General features: G+C 39.4%; 1 protein-coding gene across 2 annotated transcripts; it reads left to right on the top strand.

The window, feature by feature from the left end:
* Nucleotides 1–158: 158 nt before the first annotated feature.
* On the top strand, nt 159–11,736 carry ctdspl2a (CTD (carboxy-terminal domain, RNA polymerase II, polypeptide A) small phosphatase like 2a). Of its 2 annotated transcripts, none has more exons than XM_030731891.1 (13): nt 159–472; nt 2,599–2,810; nt 4,720–4,855; nt 5,174–5,320; nt 5,505–5,732; nt 5,869–5,962; nt 6,461–6,572; nt 6,677–6,763; nt 6,896–6,958; nt 7,058–7,137; nt 9,025–9,151; nt 9,259–9,354; nt 10,562–11,736. In XM_030731891.1, the coding sequence occupies exons 2-13, from the start codon at nt 2,622–2,624 to the stop codon at nt 10,625–10,627; spliced, it is 1,425 nt and encodes a 474-aa protein (XP_030587751.1). In that variant the 5' UTR covers nt 159–472; nt 2,599–2,621; the 3' UTR covers nt 10,628–11,736. The 2 variants fall into 2 exon arrangements, with proteins under 2 accessions (XP_030587751.1, XP_030587752.1); XM_030731892.1 differs by lacking the exon at nt 159–472 and adding an exon at nt 598–1,310.
* Nucleotides 11,737–15,387: the final 3,651 nt, after the last annotated feature.

Genomic DNA, 15,387 nt, shown 5'->3' with positions numbered 1-15,387 from the left:
TATATATATATATATATAAAATATGGCAAGTTTTTTCTTCTTAATTATTAAAACTTCTGAACAACCTTGGACAATGGCTGGCAAAAATATGCCAAACCCCTCACAATCTAGTGAACTGATACAGAGCAGTTTGCGGATTCTTGCAGTCACACAATAGTACCAGTAGGGATAAAGTGCGATAGAGAGCCCGGGTCCAGCTGCGCACATACTAAAGCCATTTTCCTGTTGATTGCGCTCTCCGCCACGTTGGTTTCCTTACGTGTGTGTCACATTCTTCTGCGCACCGCGACGTTATGTTTGTGATGAGGCGGGAAATGGCGTCTGCAGACATGGTTGTTCTGTAACTAGCTTACCGAGCGACGGACACAGCTGGCGGCAACAACCACGGCCCGATCTCTATCGGTGCCCGCCCCGGTCGCGGCCGAGAGCTGACAACGCTGCGGCACTTTTTGAAGAGCTTCCTAGATCATCGGTAAGTACCGAACAACGTCAACATGTAAACAAAAAGGTTTGCCCCCACGAAAGCCTGATTCCTGCTAGCTAGCGGCTAACGCTGGTTACTGAAGGGGGCGTAGTCTCAATAGCTAAGGATAGTTACGGGAGCGAACAAAATGACGCGTTAGCCACGGTGAAGTTAGCCTTAATTAGCTTTATTTGGCTAAATAATTAGAGGATAGTTTGCATGTTACACGTAGATATGTTGTTAGGGACACACGAGACGTGCTTTGGGAAGCGGAGGGAGTAATGTCATGAGATGGCTCTTGCTACCTTTGACGTTTTGTTAGCTTGCAAGCTAACTGTAGCTTGGTTAACGCTAGGTACGGAATCCACTGACAGGCAGTGTCTGGTTGATGTTAGCATTAACAGCAGATCTGTTGAGCCCACAAGTGTCAGTTATGACCACTTAAAGTCGGCGCTGCGCTAACAAATGTGGGACACCGGCGTCAAAGCGGTGTTCTGTGTGTAGTGTTGATGCTAAATATCAGCAGTTGGCTAATCTTAGCGGTAGCTGACGGCGTTGGCGTTAACGCAGCACGTCTGATGTTACATAACGACAGTCAGCGGTACCGTTTGCTGTCAGATCTCAGTCAGCAGCAACTGAACAAACATATCACAAAGCTTCTCCTCTAAACACCAGCTGAACTCGAATAACCCCAAAGCTTCCTATATTTTTTTCTTTAACTTCTCGTGTATATCATGTGAGCCGCCCACTCTGCTGACCTGTCCGGCTTTCACGCATTTTTGTTTTGGTAACTTTTACTTTCCTCTATGTGCTTGTGGAGTGGCCGTGACAACTAAAAAAGGCAAAGGTATGCGTTTTGTCTTCACTGATTTGTAGAGCTTCCTAAATATAGACGAGATTGGTGAAGTATGAAATCCATAAATCATGGGTTTGTTGCAGAGCTTTAGCAGGCAAATGAAGAAGCGGATTGATAACGGTTTCTGTGTAGGGAGACAGAAAGAGGATGTGAAAACTGTAAACATAAATAAACGTTACAACTTTAGTATCTCGCTTTTTTGCAAGAGTAAACCAGAACCATACACACTCATGTCTTCACTTATACTGTGCATATGACTTGTATTTACACACATTTCATGCAGCACAAATTTGCATTACAGAAACATTGATGATATTGTGAGTTTGAGGAAATTAAGCAATAAAGAGCTGTTAGGTCATCATCTTTCTTTAGGCTCTGCCTATGTAATAGAATATTTTTTGTTAATTGGGTTTTAAACATTTAAGTGCAGACTTTTTTTTTAAATAAGGTAACTCAGAGTCCTAACCTTTGCCATACTTGCATAGTAACGCCTACCACTTCTAAGCCAGGAAAAACCCTGACATAGTTTATCTTCCAAAGAGAGAAGTTATTATGTCCTGCTAAACGCAAGTCCTTGTTGTGTTTAGAAATGTTTGCTTTGTGTTTATGTAAAAATGCCGGTCTTGCTTCATGTTGGCTGTCCAGTAGAACTGAAAGTATACCAGTATTTTTAGGGAAATTACTCATAGAGGAGCATGTGCAATTTTCTGTTGTTTCTGACCATTTGATAAATAAGTCTTTTTGATACTCGAGTAAATTGAACCACACTTTATTAAATAAAGGCTCATAATTTTGATCACGTTCCAGATGATTTTTCCTTAGAGGGAAGTTTTTTTTGTTGTTGTTTTGTTTTTTCCCTTTTTTTAAAGGTGGATTTGATTTACTCGAGCATAGTCTACATATTTGGTCAAAAATAATGAGGAAATGCAACGATTTCTGTCAAAAAGGTAAAGCTGACTCATTTTCTTTACCGTTTATGGACAGATCATACTTACTTTTGTCTATCAACCCCCAGAGACCTATTCTGAGTGAGGAAATACCCTGATCTCCTGTATTTGCTGTGCTGTACTCGAGCTGTTGAGATGCACAGACATTTTCAGATTCCTCTATTCTGATTTTATTAACCACTTATTTACACTCAAGATTGAAAAACTGTTCCTGTAAATAAATTATTTAGATTTTAAAAGGTAAAATGTTGTGGAACTGTGGTAATATAATGTAAATGATTGGCTATCAAACCTTTGTACTTACTTTCCTCCATGTTTTCCCTCCTTGTCAGATTTTTCTATGTGACGTCGGTGCATGATGAAGCTGAGAGTGCGTAAAGCTCCTCAGCAGTCGAACATAGGCCATCGAACCCATCCATCCCAGGCCAAACGGAAACACTGTGAAGTGGAGCCATCACCGGTGAGAGGTCGAAGCAAAATGCAGAAGAATGAAACAGGCCTGTTCTCCACTATCAAGAAATTCATTCGTGGAAATGCAGTCAAGGTAGGCACAGCTGTTTTTATTTTATGTGTTGTAATGTAATAGTATGCCACAGGAACACATGCACCTACTTCAAAAAAAAAAAAAAAAAAAGACAAGCAGTGCCCAGGCCTCTACTCTATGGCTGATGATGTGACACAGTGAGTCATACGTAATTGTTAGTAGTATTTTTAGAGACTGAAAGGATAGGTTTACCTGTCTCAAACAACTGTTGGGCACATAGTGACACAAAAGATGGATATTTGGACTGTAAGAAAAAAATAGCATTGGAAGGTGCATGCTTCATTTGTCTCAGACTGCTGAAACCTCCTGTTTGGAACATTGTTGTTTGTGTGTGTGTGTGTGTGTGTGTGTGTGTGTGTGTGTGGGGGGGGGGGGGGGGGGGGGGGGGGGGTGTATTTGATTCTTTTAATTTTGAGTTCAGTTTAAAGAGTTCCCAGTGTGGATTTGCTTGTTTCAGTTTGATATTTATTAGTTTTAATCTTTGTTTTTACTAATATAATGTGGGTATTATAATGTCACGGGTGAGGTTGCTCAGTGTGTTCTCCTCTCTGTCCATAACCTAATGAAGAAGACATGGAAACCACTTTAGTTTGCCACCAGATTAAAGTGAAATCAATTTTATTGATTGATTAGGTGTTCTTGGTGATAAATGCCTGACTAATATTATTGTAACTGCAATCAGTTTTCTAATCAGTGTTCTAGTAGCTGCAGTTCCAGCAGCATCAGACAGACTAAGGATAAAAACATGTAGAAAATTTCTGCGTCACCAATTGAATGCATGCAAATACAGTGACAATGTAACACATTCATTTTAAAGTAGGGCTTCCCATGGTGGTGTTAGCAGGGTATGACTTAACAAGTTGCGTGTATAAAAACATATTTTTTCATCAGAGAATCTAGATCGCACCTCAAGCATACTGTAAATAAAATACTTGGTGAAAACATGGCACTTCCAGACAATTTTAAAGCAAAACTGCTTCAGAACAGATTGTGTTCATCACAAGTTACCATGGTGATGTAGCCAGGTTAAAATAGAGCCAGTTTTGTGACACTAAGCATAGCTCACTAACCCATTAATATTGGCTCATAGTTAACCTCTCAGATTCTTGTTGTGTTGACAAATTTAAACACATAATCTGGGAACATTTCCTTTTTTTTTTATTGATTTAGTTTTGTGAGCACACAAAGTTGTTTGTTAGACTTCTGTAAGACAAAAACAATTTTTTTTATTTCAGTTAACTAAAATAAGTTCTAGTTTTTATCATCAGTATTCTTGCTTAACGCCTCCATTTACACTAAAGGTGTCTTTTCCTGTATGATTAGAAGGAACTGTCACATTATACTAAACATGTTTACTGTTTAGACACCACACTGTTGTTTTTAGTGGGCGTGATATTAAATTATTGTGTATAATTAAATGGTAACTGTAGCAGATGAACAAAAAAGTAGTACAGGTGATGTGCAGTCCTTTAGAAATCACCATTAACCTAACATGCATGTCTTTGGACGGTGGGAGGATGCTGGAGTACCCTGAGAGAACCCCCACAGACAAAGAGAGAACATGCAAACTCCACATAGAAAGGCCCCAGCAGGCCAGTGGATTCAAACCTTGAACCTTCTTCTTATGAGGTGACAGCATTAACCACTGAGCACGCTCCGCCCCTCTTAAACAGACCTCAAATTTGAAACAAGTGCCATCACATGCATGTAAAACGTGCACAATGAGAAATGAAACATGCATCTTCTGTAGTGATGTCATGGCAACTGCTGTCAATGTCGCAGTGCTGCTAATTCTCATTTCAACATGGTAAAGATTTCCATACTGAAAGAGTAAAAGCTGTGGAAAAATTGAAGTGATGTAAATTTGTTGCCTTGGCTGGTGTGTTTTTTGTGTTTTCTTTCTTTTTAGGTGGAGCAGGATATTCCTGCCAAGAGGAGTCGTATTGATTGTAATCCCGACAGTGATCTCATTACTTCAACACCACAGACTCGAGGTCTTTCCAACAAATCCGTGTCCAGAGTTTGCCGGAAAAGTCAGAATAAAGGTATGACGGGCCAGTCTGTAGTAGTCATCCTGAGTGGAGTGTAACAGATTATATGCCTTTTATGTACGTACTGCAGTTTACTGGTTCTCAGACTTCAGAAGCCAGAAAGTTTTATAATTGCATCAGTAAATTAAAATCATATTTATCCAACTTTCACTCCATATTTTCGCTCTAGTCATCTGTGCCAAACCTGCTGTGGTTCCATGCCCTAAAGTTCGAAAGCCACTGCTGTAGTCAAATACAGAAAGCAGCACAAGTATTTCTGTTTGTAGGTAGTAATGAAGGATATGTTGTCTTTTTTTTTTTCCTTTTGAAAAGACACAATGACCTGCCACAGTAAACCAATTAAACCAAACGGTAAACTGGAGGCCCCCGTCGACTCAACGAGCAGCCCGCCGCGCACCACCCTGCTTGGAACCATCTTCTCTCCGGTCTTCAACTTTTTCTCACCAGCAACCAAAACTGGTAAGAAAATAAGTCAGTAGCTGATAATTTAGGCTAAAACTTTTTTTTTTTTTTTTAAATAAGTACAGTTATTTTAGAACGTCATAAACTGCAGTTTTTTTTTTTTTTGTTGTTTTTTTTTCTCTAAAGAATTTCCAATGTGTGATTGAAACCCGCATCTCTTATTTGTATTCCCTCTTTTAAGCCACTCCTGGCTCTGATTCTCCCGGCCAAGCCATGGAAGCGGAGGAAATCATGAAACAGCTGGACATCGAGCAGGCTGAGGAGATGCCGAGCAGCACGCTCACATCCACAGAGGGGATCACTCCGTGTCACACTGCTCCGATGTTACCACAGAGGCTCCACATCACCTCCGATACAACCATAGAAGAAGGAGAGATCGTCACTGAAACTGACATGCCCCCATTAACAGGTGCGACCACTCATATTAGGCCTAAGCCTCACATAAGCAGGGACAGCTAATGTGAGTTATTTAGAATGGAACAGTAGAAGCTGTTTCTCAGGATTATTGCATTTTGATTTCTGTTGAATCTTTGTGTGTCTGTCAGCTCCTGGGTGTATGCCAGATGGCAGCTACCCACACTCATTACCCTCAGTTCCAGCAGAACCCTCATACGATGAGGACTGGGAGGTTTTTGACCCGTAAGTTAATCAAATTTTGCACTTTTTTTTTTTTTTTTATTTAAACCAAACTCTAAATATTATAATTCCTTTCAAGAGATTTTTGCAAAAGTAATTAGCTAAGTAAAAAATTAATAGATTTATATGAATAACAACTTCATTGTTATTGAATTTAAATGTGCACTTTGGGCAGTAAACCCTGTTTGTGTTGAGTTGTGTGTTGTGATTCCACTTGAAATCACATCCAAGGTGACTTTGCGTGCTGGTGTTGAGCTTGTTGTAATGTGAGACTTTCAGCCACCAGATGGCAGCAAGAGAACACTTTAAGCCTGTGCGTGATCACTGAGGATATTTTTACTCTTCCAGTGAAGATAAAACATTAGTGCTTTGTTTTATTTTTTTAATCAGACCTCTGTAGTATTAAAATTGAACCTTTTGTCAAAGGTTCAACTGGTACATTTAAATGCTCGTGATTTTTGACTATTGATGCTTTTCCTTTTGGTTTCTCTAAATTCTAAGGTACTTCTTCATCAAACACGTGCCTCCGCTGACAGAAGAGCAGTTAACGCGCAAGCCGGCATTACCTTTAAAAACACGCAGCACACCGGAGTTTTCTCTTGTCCTGGATCTGGTAAGCAGCAAAAATGTTTCTCATGCTTTCATCTCAAAATTTAAAAAAAAAGAGAGACAGAGACAAGTTATTCCCCTGTCAATTTCTTTTTTCCCTGCTTCCAGGATGAAACTCTGGTTCATTGTAGTTTGAATGAGCTAGAAGATGCAGCTCTGACATTCCCTGTGCTTTTTCAAGATGTAATATACCAGGTACTGATGGTTTCAATATCATTCTCCAGTTCAAGGGCCTCCCCCTTTTTTTTTTTTTTTTTTTTCCTTGCAGTTCTGCTAAATTCTTCTGTCTTTTATTTTCATTTTTTCAATGTATTTTTCAACCTGCAGGTGTATGTTCGATTGAGGCCCTTTTTCCGAGAATTTCTTGAGCGCATGTCTCAATTGTATGAGGTGAGAGACGTCTTTGTTAGAGTGCAGACAGTATTTGTTTAGTCTGGCCTGCTCTCAGATTAAATATTACTCATTTATTGCTGTCCATTAAAATTTCAGATTATTCTCTTCACTGCTTCAAAGAAGGTCTACGCCGACAAGTTGCTCAACATCCTGGATCCAAAAAAACAGTTAGTAAGGTCAGTGGGAACGTGCATCCAAAGATAAACAATGCCTACTTTGTAAAATGTGCGTTAGCTGTAGTGTAAGGGACGAATAATACAAGATAATTTAGCAGGATATGGACCTGTATTTAACTGGCAGGGTTTGCCAGCTTTGTTCTGTACTCAGTCATGGAAGATGATCCAAGATAAACATCTAAAACTTTTCGGAGGATTAAGGAAAAAAACCAAAAACAACAAAACTTCCTTGAAGGTGTGTTTTATAACAAAGGCAGAGGTTGTTTTACAGTGTCCTTTCCAACCTTCAAGTTCATGTTTGCTTTTCCAGCAGGTTTGCGTTACTGGAAAAACCATAAAGCTCCTTCCCTTCCTCTGCAGTGTCTGTCTTGTAAACAGATCTTCTGAAGTGATCAGACTCCTCAGCATGCTGCTTTTTTTGTTGTTGTTTTGTTTTTTTGTTGCTGGTATTGTTCAGGCTCTCTGTTTCAGTTTAACAAGGAGAATCAATAAGAAACTAAGGAATCCGCACACCAAAGCACTCCCGGAAATTATTTTTTTTAAATCCAAACAGACCTTCAAAAAGTGATGTTTCTGACCCGAAACGTCACGTTTTTGAAGGTCTGTTTGGATTAAAAAGCCTGGTTCTGCTGGATATTTCTTCCTGTTAAAAGGGAGTTTTTTTCTTCCCACTTTCACCAAGTGCTTGCTCACTGGAGGTTGTTTGATTGTTGGGGTTTTCTTTGTATTATTGTAGGGTCTTTACCTTACAGTATAAAGCACCTTGAGGCAAATGTTTGTTGTGATTTGGTACTACATAAATAATTAAATAAAATAAAATTGAACTGTAGCAGTCTATCAACCAAAGCAACCACTGGGAGGTTTTTGGTGTAGCACCTTCTTTGCAGCCATTTTCACCCAGCAACAGCCAGAAACCCCCACGAACCACTGCCAACTAGTCAGGGAATACACATTTTTCCTGAGGAGCTGGTGGCTTTCTCGTGTCCAATATGGCCGACAACTCTTGCGCAATGTGTGCATGACATCACGTGAGAAACTTCAATGTCTTTAGTAGTGTATACATTTTCCTGCTGAGTTTATTGGCTCAGTCACTAATTTTGGTTCTTCTCGTAAATCTTGGTTATGCTAGGTTTCAAAGTGGTGGATTGGCTTTGGTATAAATCCTCACACTCACTGGTTAACAACTTGTCAATCACAAGTTGTTAACCAGTGAGCGTGCTGTTTCACAGTCAAACCCACCCCTCATCATCACATCAGCAAACTCATCTTGATGCTTCAAAACGCAACTTTAGAAGCCAGTGAGTGACATCACAGTCCATCTTTTATTCTGTGATTCAGATCCACTTTTTAACTAATCAGCATTTGACCTTAGTATAGCATCAGTCATGTCAGGCTACACTCTGGTTGGTGCTATGCTAACAAGCACAACGGCGTAGGTTGCATGCCCAAAATGACTCTGCGTAGCCAAACACCTACACAAACACGCTACCACGAGTCCCACTTCACTGCCACTGCTCTCCCAGGATCACTGTTGTGGTCCTCTAACTTTTTGTCAGGGTGTGTCCAGAGTTTCATTAATGCCTTATGCTGAAAGCACCATTCACTTCCTTTTCATTCTTTCAAAACACATCTGAAGTTCCTGTTGGACCGCTTGCATTTTTGGATGAAACAGTTGGGAATTTCATTTCTTCCTGCCACCTGACTTGTGGCCTCGGGTAAAATGTAGTTCTTCTCCTGTTAGAATAAAATCAGTGTAGATCTTTTCATGTGTTGTTTATTGATCCACTATCTGTAAGCATTATTCGTTTTGTTTTTAAGAGAAGAGGGATTTAATAACTTATAGAGAATAAATCTCTCATGCTGCATTTTTCTTCTTTTTTCTTTTAGACATAGACTATTTCGTGAGCACTGTGTGTGTGTTCAAGGAAATTACATTAAAGATCTAAACATTCTCGGGCGGGATCTTTCCAAGACGGTAATAATTGACAACTCACCCCAAGCCTTTGCTTATCAGGTAAAGTTCTTACACCAGAAAGCCAATTAAAAAAACAAAAAAACAAAACTGCATTGTTGTCCATGACTTTGTGACAAGTGGATAAAAAGAGATTGTGTATCTTTCAGCTTTCCAATGGAATTCCTATTGAGAGCTGGTTTGTGGATAGAAATGACAACGAGCTTCTAAAGCTTATTCCTTTCCTTGAGAAGCTTGTGGAGCTGGTATGTACTTCAACTTTTAAATATTTGCATCTGTGCAGTTAGACCAGTGGAAAATAGCCACTGCTGGCAGTGTGCTGTGACCGTTCCACCTACTCTTCCCCACAGACATTCTCAGCTGTGGATTCGTAGATGTGGAATTTCTAAAAATAAAAATATTAAAATGAAGACATTTAAGGTGATCTAGGGGGGGTAACATTATTAGTATTAGCAGCTCTGAGACAACCTGTGTTACTTAAAGTTAAATAAAAGGTGAATGTGCATTAACTTTGCCAGTTTTAATTTTAGTGCTAAAAATAGAGATCCTATATACAGATATGTGTAAATTATTAAAACAATCAAAGTATGTTTCTTACTTTCCTGCTTCTGTTCAATAGCACGAGTATACATACACACAGCGTAGGAGGAGCAGTCGGCAGCAGCATGTGTTAATGTTTGGGAAGAGGACATTGTTGAGGAATTCAGGAGTCTGGATATTTTGGCTATTTAAAGTCTGATAAAGAAGCAGCACGTTTCCACAAAGGCAGCTGACATCATGACAAGACACAGTGCCAGTAAGCACAGTCAAAAATGTCAAATTTAAGCAGCTGATCAAAGTAACTTTAGCAACTCCGCGGCATAAATAATTCTCTGATGGCTCTTTCCCAGCCACACATGGAGTGTGTGGAGCCGTGTTCGCTGCCATATCGGATTGGCGGTTGCACGAGTTGCATATCTGATCCATATGAGCCTCACTGCCCACTTCACTGAGACAGTACTTCACTTCATGAGCCCCGTGTTCCCGTGAAGCATAAGATTTGTGTCAGATTTGTTCTTCATTTACATTTGAAAGCTTCTTGAATTTGAACTGAGGAAATATACAAAATCTCTTCAGTGTGGGGTTTTTTTTTTCTATCTGTGGGGTTTCCCAACAATTTAAAACGGTTTGTTTCTATACAGAAAGGAAGTATAGAGGTACTATTTTTGACATTTTATTTTGTGTTAATAGCTACTTTATTTCATTGACCAAATTTTAGTTTTCCAGGTTATTTGGTACATTCAGTGAACATTTCCTGGTTTTAAAAAAAACTGAGCCCTGTCCTATTTACCTACATTTTTATATGAGTGCAGAGAAGACCTTCTGAACACATGATCAAAATGAATTACAGTATAAAAAGTTTAAAGTCTTAGTTTTAAACATCAGTTCCACCTTTTTTTTTGTCCGTCACAGAATGAAGACGTCAGACCGCACATCCGTGAGCGGTTTCGTTTGCACGACCTCCTTCCTCCAGACTGAGGTGCTAATGTTCATCTTTCAAGTGAAAGATGGGGAAAAAAGAAACGGACTCAAAGAAGGATGTATTCAACAGATTTTTCTTTGCATACACAACATTGCCATTATTCTAATTTTTTTTTTTTTTTTTTTTTTAAAGTCATGCAAAAAAAACAAGAGAAAAGTATGTTTGAGTCCAAAAGTCCTGGATGTTTTTCTACACACGCTCAGAACTGAGGTTTCTTAGCTCATTTGCTTTCAGTGCGACCTTACAGACGGCCTCCTCGAAGGTATTTTGTCATTTAAAAACCATTTTTTAGATTGACAAAACTGAATGTCTCACAGTGTTGGATTCTATGGACCTTGTTGGTTTCATCCTGACCTCCAATGGCCAGTCAAACCTGTAAAATATTCACTCTAGTTACCTGTAAATATATGTACATAATTGTTTTGTTTGTTTGTTTTTTCTTTGAGGTTTTTAAGTCATTTTATTTTCACCTCAGATTTTAGTATGTACTCTTGACTTTTTTTTTTAAAACTGATAAAATGTTGTTTTGTTTGAACTTGTTGATAAGCAGCTGCTTTTCTGTTGTATGCCTGCGTTATTCCTGTGATGCTTTACTCCATTACATGCAGTCGTCTGTTTATAAGGTGCAGTTTTTAAAAAAAAAAAAAAAGAAGAAGAAGAAAGTGTCTTTGGGAGAAAAATGTTCCTGAAATGATATTTTAAAGCTATAAAATGTACTCGAGACTAGGGTCTCAAATGAATACGAAGCCATAATGGCACAATCTTAATTTTGGAGATTTCTATTTGATCGTCCTCTTTCAAGGGGGGGTGGGGGGGTTCAGGCATCTTGCACTTTGACATCCAGCCCTTTGTAAGTTGATGTAAACTCTTGTCACTTTTCTACACGGGTGTGTATCGCCTAAATTTGTTATGTGGGAGAAAAATGAAATTGTAGCACCAGCAAATTGCCAACATGTTTGCTTTGAATCTTCTTTTCTGAGACGTCTTGTATGTGGGATCTTTGATGTAGGAGTCACGAGTTTTATTGACTTATTGAATGATCACTCCTGGTGTATTCAGTGTTACTCAATGGTTTCCTTGAAAATAAATACATTTTTATACAACATAAGGCTTCCCATCAATAATTCAAACTTCAGTTTTTTTTTTTTTCTTTTTCAAAGCGAAGACAACATGCAGAATGGTACAGATGATTGATAAAGGTGGAGATGCTCCTTTCTGTTTAGTCTGGGATCAGTGCAACAGGAAGGAAATAAGTGGGGGTCCACCTCAAGTCAGCAGCACTGGTGTAGGAAGAGGAATAAATCACAAGGTCAGTCAGGTCAGCATTAATGTTTCAGGATCGTTTTGATGTTTAGACCAGTGTTATAAAGCTGTGAGATTGGATCAGATGGAGCTTACCCCCTGAAAGAGCCCCCAGACTCAAAGGAGTGAGCTTGCTTTTAAGTTGGTCAGCAGCCACATCATGTTACCTAGTTTGGACCGTATCACACAGTCAGAGGTACAGACAGGGACTAGAAAGAGTCAAGTCAAGTTTATTTATAAAGCACGTTTAAAAACAACAGCAGTTGACCAAAGTGCTGTACATTTAAGATAAATAAAATAACTTAAAACACAATGTAAAAGAGATAGTTAAAACAGGAAGCATAAAATTATAAAAACAAAAATAAAAGAAAACAACATCAGTAATGTATCCAGTACTCATTTTGATTTAAAAGGCAAAGAATAAAAATGGGTTTTCAAACGAGATTTAAAGATGTCAACTGTAGGGGAGGTCCTGATGTGAAGGGGCAGCTTGTTCCATAATTTCGGAGCAACGACTGCAAAAGCCCGATCACCTCTATGTTTTAATCTTGACCTCGGTACAGTTAAGAGCATTTGCTCAGCAGACCTCAGTGATCTGATGGGAGTGTGCAGGCTTATAAGATCAGAGAGGTAGGTAGGTGCTAACCCATGCAACGCCTTAAAAACAAATAATAAAACCTTAAAATCAATTCTAAAACTGACTGGTAACCAGTGTAAGGATGCAAGTATGGGGGATATATGGTCTTGTTTATGAGTGCCGGTTAGTAATCGTGCTGCTGCATTTTGAATCAGTTGCAGACGACGAAGTAGCGACAGACTGACACCTGAATAGAGACTGTTACAGTAATCGAGTCGAGATGAAATGAAAGCATGGATAGCTTTCATTTCAGAGCATATTTCTCCTATATTGGCTTTTCTTATTTGACTTCCTGTTAAATCCAGAATTGAATAACCAGGTCCCATCACATATTAAAGGTATTTTAGTATCATAGTATCCCAACGGAGCACTTTGCTCCCAGATTCCAGGCCTACTTACGGTCTCTTCAGCTTCTAAAAGTAGAGCCTTCGGCTATAAAGTTAAAGGAAATTTTGAATTGCTGTTTAATTTTGTTTCCCTTTACAGTTATTTGCCAATTAAATTTATGAGGAATGCCTTTGGTGATAAACCAGCTAGAAATCATTTTTAAATACCTTTGTTTTTAACCTCCTGAGACCCAAGCTGCTGTTTGGGATTCATTCTTAATTTCTCCAAGCTATTTGGGTTTAACTTTGACCTGATAAGTATAACAGCTAAGCACCATCTTTAAACAGAACAATAAAGTATATCCTCATGTGGAGACAGTGGGTTTTAACATAAAGTGACCCTTTAACAAAGCATAAAACACTTTATTGTGCAGAATAAAGTGTAGGGTGTACAGAAGGACACAGCAGGTTCAAATAATGTCATGAGCAGTACTGGTTGAAGTCACATCAAGTCAGTGAAGCCTCAGCTCAGGGACAATTACAAACCAAATACACTTAGGAAAAAAAAAAACCTGGAGGACTGATTAAGGTTGAAAACTGGGTTTTTAATGTTATTCAATTCCTTTCACTTCACTTTTACTTATAGCACCAAATCACAATAAGCAGTCGTGCAGTGTGTAGCCTCTTCATATTTTTTAATATAGTTTTATCTTCCTTTGTAAGATTGTTGCTCTGCTGTCAGCAGACCCAGCAAAGCAAAAACAGTGATCTAAAAACATTCTCACTGTGACCTTTCAGGGGCTCCGTAGTTTCAGACTGTCTTATTAAACTGTCTTTACGTCCTCCAGGATTTTTCACAGAGCACTTCTGGAAAGCAAAGTCATTAAACAAATGAGTGTTGTTGCTTTGCGATTGTGGGGCTTTTTTTATTCAACAACTGAAATAAAACAATACAAAAACCTTTTAAGATGCTAAACAGCCAATTTGAATGTTTTAGTTGCAGTAGAAGCTACAATATTACACAATTATTTCATTTTTTATGACTTACTGAGGACTAAGTATGCTTCTACAGCAGTTTGTCACAAGTTGGATAAAGAGAAAGGAAATGGCATGCAGTAACCAATGACAATCTCCACTGTGAGCTGATACACTTGGTGAAAACAGACATTTTTTATTGGTATGTACACAACCTGTTTTTATTCAGGTACGAACCTTATGAGGTGTCCTGATCAGATAACCTGCTGATGTCTTAATCCTTTTGTTCTTTTGAGAAATAGGTCATTACCTGATTGCAGGTGTACACTGAATTGCCCCCTTTCAGAGGTCATGTGACTCCAAATACAAAGGGGGGGCAGTCTCTCCACCTTCATCAGACTTATCTAACAGGGTTGAGATGGAAGACTTGTTTCAAAAGAAAATCATACTGTTGATAGTGTCAAGATAAGATGTGGGGATCCATCCAGTGACACCCACCTGCCCCCCTGCTCTCATCTATTGGCTGCTGGTGGTGGGAGGAGGTTGTGGCTCATAAATTACAAAGCCTGTGATGTGACATGCCAGGGGCCCAGGGAGATAAAAGGTGCTGACAGGTGCTCTCACCTCAGGATAAGATCAGGCCGATCAATGATGTGGATGCTGTTGTTTCTGAGTTCCCTGTTGGGGGCGTTTGGGTCGGAGGAAGCATCCCCTGCGGACGCCCAGCAGCTTCAGACTCTCCACTGCCCGCCCTGCGAGCAGATACACTGCTCCTCCCGGCGGGTGCTGAAGCTCCAGTGTAAAGGGGGTATCACTACTGGTGTCTGCGGTTGCTGCCCCGTGTGTGCCAGAACGGTGGGGGAGACCTGCGGGGGAACGTGGGACTATCTGGGGAAGTGCGATGAGGGGCTGGTGTGCTTTTTTCAGGACTCAGCAGCTGATAAACCGGGTGCAGAGCGCAAAGGGACCTGCAAAGCAGGTAACAGGACTGTTACCCTCAAATGATGACAAGCACGCAGTGCACGTCGGGTCCTTGGGTGGCATTTTAGCACTCATGAAATATGATATTGATTTTGCATCACAAAAAAAAGATGATCAGTATAAATAAAAGATTGAGGTTTATTTTACTGATTTATTAATATTTCAAGCAAAACATCACGTTAATTTCAGCAATGAGATGAAGTAGGCAAAATGCAACATTTAACTCTGAAGTAAAGTGGGGTCGAACTACAAAGACACATAAAATATTCTTTATATTATTCTTTCACTGGAAGTCAGTGTAGCGGGAATGGTGCCTCTGTGGTAAACCTTGTTTATGAGCTGTGAAGTCTGATAGTGTGGTCAAGGCTTCCTTTGAATCGAAGGTTTCTGAGCCATAATTACTCATCTTATCTGTCCCCGATGAAAAGAAGTGTCACTGTTATCGATACACTATCAGAGCTTTTACAGTTCTCTTGGTTTTTTTTTTTTTTGTTTTTTTTCTTGCTGCTCAGAATATAAAGTCTGATTCTCATTC

The sequence above is a fragment of the Archocentrus centrarchus genome, chromosome 6 (assembly GCF_007364275.1).
Source record: "Archocentrus centrarchus isolate MPI-CPG fArcCen1 chromosome 6, fArcCen1, whole genome shotgun sequence".
Taxonomy (NCBI): domain Eukaryota; kingdom Metazoa; phylum Chordata; class Actinopteri; order Cichliformes; family Cichlidae; genus Archocentrus; species Archocentrus centrarchus.
The sequence above is the reverse complement of the archived record's forward strand: the minus strand, read 5'-3'. Positions and strand labels throughout refer to the sequence as shown.